The sequence below is a fragment of the Phycodurus eques genome, chromosome 14 (assembly GCF_024500275.1).
Source record: "Phycodurus eques isolate BA_2022a chromosome 14, UOR_Pequ_1.1, whole genome shotgun sequence".
NCBI lineage: Eukaryota > Metazoa > Chordata > Actinopteri > Syngnathiformes > Syngnathidae > Phycodurus > Phycodurus eques.
In genome coordinates this window covers 15,043,575-15,051,125 of record NC_084538.1, presented here as the reverse complement: position 1 = coordinate 15,051,125, position 7,551 = coordinate 15,043,575, and the positions used below count along the sequence as shown (strand labels likewise).

The window sequence follows — 7,551 nt, the reverse complement described above, 5'->3', positions numbered from 1 at the left end:
CAGCTCCCCACGACTCTGACTCTGACCGGGAGAGGCAATATTAAATAAAAAAAATTAAAAAAAAAAAAAAAAAAAAAAAAAAAAAAAAAAAAAAAGATTGATGGATGTCAATAATCTGTTGATCCGATGTTCAATATACAGTACCTGGAGCAGAGCCTAAAAGGTACACGTAATCAGTCATGCAGTTCATACTGTATGCGCTTGCTATAATAAAGTATACACTAAAACCCATAATGCCTACAGACTGTGAAGTTTTTCACTCACCTACACAATTATCACAGAGGCTGCAGTGAGAGGCACGTGGGGGTCTGAAGATTTTGCAAGTGAAACAGTACTTCAGTTTGACAGTTTGGCCATTGATCACTACCTCCTTGGTCCTGGGTGGTGGTCTGTAGCCTGTACTGCCATTCGCCACATCTTCACAATAGAGAAAGAAAACACACTGTAAAGGAGAGAGACTTTGCCCCATAGGCAACAGATTGATGGTAAAAGTCTCACAAATATAGCCACATTATGTTTTGGGAGATGACAAAGTTTGATAAAGTTGCACTCAAATTTTATTACTTTGCAAAAATTTCAATTGTTGGCAATGAATTAAGAAAATAATATACAGTAAAAAGCTCAACCCAACTAATTTTACCAACAGTTGATCCTACTTTAACACTGAATGTTACTTTTAATTAATAGTACAGATTCAAAAAGATTCAATCCCTTCATGACAAATACTTCAATTCCTTGTAGAACAAAAAGTTGTTGCTCCTATCTGCTGCAAAATGTAATGCATAGCGGGACACCAGCTTCTGGAAGCAGTCCTCAAGAATTTTTGCACTGTCCTTATGTACAATTGTCTCCAGTTTACAAATGTTCTTCAAATCCTAGAAGATAATATTAATGGGGTTTAAGTCTATGGAAGCCCATTCGTGCCACTTAAAAAGTAAAAAGTTAAAAAAAAAAAAAAAAAAAAAAAGAAACTAGGCAGGAAGCCCATTTTTGCCATTAAATTCTTTTTATTTTACCCTAAATGGCAAAGCCCATTTCTGGCAGTGAAATTATTATTATTATTATAATTTTTTTTACTCCATGACGGAAACGTACGAGAAACTAGGGTCACCTAGTGAGAGAGGGGGGAAAGAAGAAGAAAAAAAAAAAAAGAAAGGTGAGACGTGAATTAAAGTCATCACAACGACGTTGAAAGTTGACAGGACGCAATTTAAAATCATTGTGATGAGGTGAAAGTCATTGTGCTGAGATTAAAGTCATCATGATGAGATTGCAAGTCAAAAATTGACAAGTGTCAGTCTTTCTTTTGTATCCAATTAAACAGAATATAAATTCTAGACTTTTGTGGATATTGTGAGTCACAATGCTGAGACCTTCAGTGTTTGCATGAACCTTACTGCACAACCTGAAACCTAAGTACCTGTTGCCCCCAAGTCTCACTGCAAATCTTTTGCAGCCATTGCTGGACATACATCAGTCACAACTACAATATTGTGTTATTAGTGTTGATGGGGTGATGTACTGTATATGATAGACACTGCTTGAGTAGGTGACATATCTACAGAAGAGCAGAGCAAATGCAGTCACAGGATTAGACTCCATTTACAGTTATTTGTGTCTTGTGAGAAGATGACAAATGACTAGCAAATCACAGTAGAAAATTATTCAAAAATAATCGTCATACAAATAAAAGTCCAATTTGATTATTCAAAAACTATATTCAAACAATACAGAAAATATTTTCTTTTTAGTTTAAAATGTCTTACTTTAACAAAGAGCCCTCACCGTACCTTGGCCAAAAATAGATTCCCGGGTCGTTTTTTTCACTCATCTGTGCCATACATCCTTGTGGACGGACCAAGCCGCTGCTTTTCCAGCTAGCCTGCCGGCTACCTAGCCACTTTAGCTTCACGCCACGCTGTCTTGGATCAATTTTCTCCCATTAAATCTGCCACAGTGCTGCGGTCGCCTTCTCAAGCAGTGGGTACTTTTCCGCTTCCGTGGTGGGGCTTCAATCTTATCTGTGCGCATTATTAGGAATCCCACTCATGTTCTATACAGGACAGGCCCCACTGCAACATGATTGGCTGCTTCATCACGGGAAGGGCAACCTGATATAATGAGATGATATGTATCACATTTGTACAAAATAAAAACTAAGTTTGTTATGGTTAGGTGGCGAGTGTCTTGCAGCCAATGCAGCTCATTGGGAAGTGGAGAGTTTATTTTTATTTATTTTATTTTTTTTAAAATAAACTTTATGGACTTGCTTTCATCTTATACAACTGGAAAAAAGTACAATGTAGAACAGGCTTATGTCATCTTTGGTCACACCTTCAGTGCACATCAACCTGTCCATCAAGATTCACAACACTTGGTCCAACCTGTAAACTAATCAGGGGTAAAGTAAAGTTATCAATAGTTGTTTTCTGCACACCTAATCATTTCTGCACTGCTGGCTGCCAAAGCAGAACCCAACCAGTAAGTGGTCCAAATGTGAGGATAGAGGCCAAGTAGACTGGGAAGTGATGAAACAACACAAATGAGGTTTCAATGTCAGCCAAACTACACTTACTGTTGCCTGCTGGGATACAATGGGGAACTAATTGCCATCCAGCTGTGCAAGTAAAGGTGAGAAGGGAGTGTTTATATGATAAAAAGTTGTCTAAACCTCTTATTACAATAAATAAATAAATAAATAAATAAATAAAATAAAGCACAGTTCATTATCCTTACAAAGACATATTTAGGGTGCACCCACACTATGTAATTTTCCTGACTAGTGTGACTGCTTTTTACTGGCTGAGAGGATGGATTTGATTTATTAATGATTATGGATGCCTTGCAAATGAAGTAATATTAGGGCTACACAGAGTTAAGAATATGTCTCTAGAGAGAGACAGCACCTGATGCTCTCAGAGGGCTTTATTCTTGTAGCATTAGGACTTTCATGTAATACAAAGGAGACAATTTAATTTTACAAAAGTAATCAGAAACGGCTTCCAGGTATCTTGACAAAATGCTAAATGGTTTTGTCAAAACACCATAAGGATCAAGAATCTCGTGTCTTGCTGAAATTAGCCTGTTTTGAGAGGGTTGCCCTGTCTCATAGAAGTAAACCACTGGACACCCTGGCTCCTTATACTGCTAGGCCAATGGACAGTACGAATTTCGTTACCAAGCGGTTTTTACTTGCGGAAGTGCAGCCTAAAGTGTGGGAGAAAAAAGTAACCGGCCGTTAAGACAAAAGCATTGTCACTCATGCTGGATGTACTTCACCATGTTCCTGAATTATACTTGTCAAATTGTATAGCAGATCTGTGTAAGTAGACACTCTGCATGTACACTATTATAAGACAGTCAGATTATGACATGACTACGGAAATGCTTGGGTATGGGTAAGTACCAACCAGCGAAAGACAGGAAAGGAAGGGGTAACCATGCTTTACCATATAGTATTTAAAGGAATATTTGCAGTTTTCCTTTTTTTTTTTTTTAAATATATAAATTTCTGCCACATCCGAGTAAGAACAACCTATCAGAGAGCGTGATTGACTAGGTGTTGTCAGTTATTTGCCACGCACTCGCAGGCATACCCCCACAGCCTCACTGGCACACCCCTACAGCCTTGCACTGATTTGTTACCTTGGGCTTTAGGAGCGTTACTGAAATTTAAGAAGATTATTCGCCTCTGGTTTGCAACAAAAGTTAAAAAGAAGGAATCGGACAGAACCCGAGACAAAACAAGGGTAAACAGTTCAGAGCTAAATGTGGTAATTGCTAGGTTTAAAGTCCAAACTGACAGCACCCTCTCTTGAAAGGTCAAAGGACAAAGATGTTAAGACATTTCTTGATAATAATAATCTCTAGAACCCCTTTACAAACCACATCTGCCATTTCGAAGTGATTATATTGCAGATATACAGCAGTTAGATCGATAAATATGAGTCAGAATGTGCCTTCAGCTTTTCGCATCTAGCGCCTTCCGGTCTTCTATCCGGTGCTGCGACGTAACACTAGCAAAACAGCCTGTTTATTCAGCGTTATGCGTAAATTGTTCCATGCTCTTGTTATCGTCCTTGAATATTTGTTGTCCTATGATTTAGCGATTTCACGATGGTCTATTGTGTGGCATCTGGTTGTTCAAATGGTTCAGGCAGTGGCAAGAGTTTCTTTGGCTTTCCAAGTGAAAAAGAAATACGTGACTAGTGTATAGGGAAAGTCAATCGACAGGGGAAAAAAACGTGGTCAGCTATGGGTGCCTAGCAAGTATTCCAAACTCTGTGCTGATCACTTCGAACCAGCGCGTTTTGAGAAACACTTAGCAGAAAGCATTGGATACACAGGTGTAGTTAGGCAGAGGCTGAAACCAGCTGCGGTGCCAACTATTTTTCCTACGGCCATTGGGACCTCAACTGCCAGCAAGAAAAGTAAATCTCACAGTCGCCATGGTGCAGCAGCGAAGCGCCGCAGGCAAGAGGTGAGGTTTCCTTGTATATACTACGACACTGTTATGGTTATTATGCACTGGGCAGTAGGAAAAAAAGACCCACGCAGTACTTTTCAGTACTGTCGTATATACTTTTGCCTATATGACAAGCCAACAGACACGGCAAAGACTTTCTGTGCGGCGTGTTATAAAGCTACTCGAGTGAGGGACACACAATATATAGGAAAACTGCATACTATGTAAAAGCTCGTGCCGTGTCACTGAAATATATATGAATATATAATACGTATAGTCGTGCTAAAAATTATTTGCACCCCTGGGGTGCCATTACTTCCAGCCATGACTGTATAAAAAGACACCCTTTTGACATACCGTCACATCAACCCAGTGGCCACTCTCTTTTTCTGTTGTACAGCTGCTACTTGGCTGCTCGTCACTGTCAGGTTCCGACCTCCTGATCGGCTCAAACATTGCACGGTTTGATGATGCCAAGTTCAGTTGGGTGCTCCTGAATGTCAAAATCTTCGTCCTCCAACATCTTGCTTGCCATTGCGTATAGAGTGTAACGCGCTGTGTTTGGCAATTGAAACGTCACTTCCGGTAGCCCTTGCAGTGGATAGAGTAACCACACCCTGGTGTGTTGAGCTTCGAGTATGTTCCGGGAGTGCTCAATACGCGTAATAAAAACAAAATTCTTACTTAAACTATACTTGCTGGAGGTGACATGCATTTATTAAATAATGTATAAACAATGACCCCATAACATCTTTGTCCTCTGACCTTTAAGGTATTTGGGGAGTAAGGTTCATGTAATCGGCGAGCAATTTTGTTTGGCTCCGTTACATATAAAAGCTGATTTTCAGAGGTGGAAGGGACATGAGTAGCTGAGAGTATTCAGAAACAACCCGGAATTAGCAATGTTTCTGCTCGACAGGTAAGTTCAGCACCTCTTTATGATTTTTAATTGATTGTACATTCCAAAAAATACAACTTCACACCAGTATCATTTAGTGTTTTGCAACACTGCATCATGAAAAGGTCATGCTAGCAATGTAGCAGCCGTGGCTAACATCCACAACCACTTCACAGTGCACGTTCATACAGTGCATCATTACTCGTGCATGTTCACAATAGTGAGGGGTGTGGGTTTGGTCAGTGACTCGGGGGTGGGGGGTGGGGTAGTAGCAGTTTTTGGTGTGTTGCATATGAAGACGAAGCTTGTGTTAAAAAAGTTCATTGATTGAACAAGCGCATGGCCATCAATAGGATAAATCATGGCCACTCCTTTGTTTGTAGTTTGTTCTTTCCTCTTTTTTATTCTATTGCATTTGTTAAGAATATAGTTAGTAAAAGTCTTTTCTGGTACATTTCAACTACTGTTGCTGAGCCAGTCAGTAACTTTCTTCGATTTATCTTTGCTTCTTTCTTTTTCATGGCGTGCCACTGGCAATACAGGAAGCAACTAAAATCATAGAAGACTGAAAGGGGGTAACAATAATAATAATAATAATAATAATAAAACTACTGTTGCCACTTTTAAAGAACAGGTAATTACTATTAAAAGCGCACCAGAAGTGAATCAAAGACACTAAGAACAACATGTATTTGTGGGTGTGGACAAAGCCATGACTATGATCCTGTTCATACATGCATCTTTCTAAGAAGGGAGAAGCTGGTGTAGGAAAGAATGTTGCTACTCTTGTGTCGTTAGTAAAAGTAATCAGTTGAACTGAAGGCAATCACAGCTTGGTTATGACTTGGATACAGTGGTTCTGTTCAGGGGAGACTACTCCTAACTTTCGTGGTTCTCTCTCCTAAGTAAGAAAATAACATCTTGAGGCTAATCAAGTGGCTCTCTATCTTCAAGACTCTTCTACTCACTCTTCTCTGATGGCGTCAATATATCGCTCCGCCTTGTGCTATACACAATATAGTACCATTACACAACAAACCACGGATTGAATTTACTGTACTTACCCAATCCTTCTTGCTGGTAGACATGGCTCAACGCCTGTCCAATAGTAGTAGTTTTGTACATTTCAAATAATGTTGCAGGATTTGTATCCAAATTTACTGCCTTTGTGTGTGCCTCTGCGTGGTTGTGCTTGATTGTAAACATTAGCTTTCTTTAGCCCGCTACCTGCAACACCTTCCTCAAACTTCGGCAAATAATTTCGCTAATATTTAATTTGATTTGCGTACTCGTGATGAAGGGAACAATGAATCTCATCTATGGCACCCTCTTTGAGCGTAAAACGAAACAACATGTGGCTTTTCTCCCAGTTTTCAACTGTCCGGGACTTCACGTCCCATTTTAGTCACTTTTATTTTTTCCCCAAAATTTTGAGGTCTGTATTAATTACAGTGTGTGACATAAACTCCAATAGACTGTAAACAAAAAGTGTATGTATGTCCTGTTTTATTATTATTGCTGCTTTTTTTGTTGGGGGGGGAATCGGCGGGGGCGCATAAAATTATTTATTATTAGTATTATTATTTAACTAAAGGGGGGCCCAGCGGAGAAAGTTTGGGAAACACTGCACTAGGGAATTCATTGACGTACCATAGTTACCATTAATTACCATACCACACTGTGTGTGCATTTCATTGTCAATCCTAAAATGTTTTATGAAGAAATTATCAAATTGAATTAAGACACCACCTCACATCTTTTGATGGCTATTACATATTGAACTCAGTGTAACATTAATGCTTACAAATAACTTAACGTGACAACCCCACGTGTGCAATGCCTGTTACGTGGGGAAAAACTGTGACGAATCTGATTCAACTAACACGCTGGTCCTGTGTGGTAGGGCTGCACGATATGTTGTTTGAGCCTCGTCATCATGATGTATGTGTGCGCAATAGCCTGCGATGTTGGTGGACTGTAATATACAGTGAATCAACTGTAATATTAAAAACGACCAGCAAAGGGACCTGTTTGGACATACTAATAAGATATTTTGCTCTTCAGAATGAAATTACTGTAGGTAGCCACACCACAGCTATGGGAGTACGCAAGGTGTATTTTAGGGACACTGTGTAAATGAGAGCGAATATGATTCTTTTGTAATACAAAATAAGATAATTGTAAAAAT

The 7,551-nt window shown here is 39.3% G+C and overlaps 1 protein-coding gene across 2 annotated transcripts in view; it reads right to left on the bottom strand.

Annotated features, from left to right (window-relative positions):
• The window catches only part of zdhhc14 (zinc finger DHHC-type palmitoyltransferase 14), a 51,297-nt gene that overhangs the window by 16,368 nt on the left and 27,378 nt on the right, over window positions 1–7,551 (bottom strand). For both annotated transcript variants that reach the window (XM_061695708.1, XM_061695709.1), the window contains exon 4: window positions 265–417. In XM_061695708.1, the coding sequence (XP_061551692.1) occupies window positions 265–417 (153 nt within the window). The remainder of the gene's footprint in view (window positions 1–264; window positions 418–7,551) is intronic.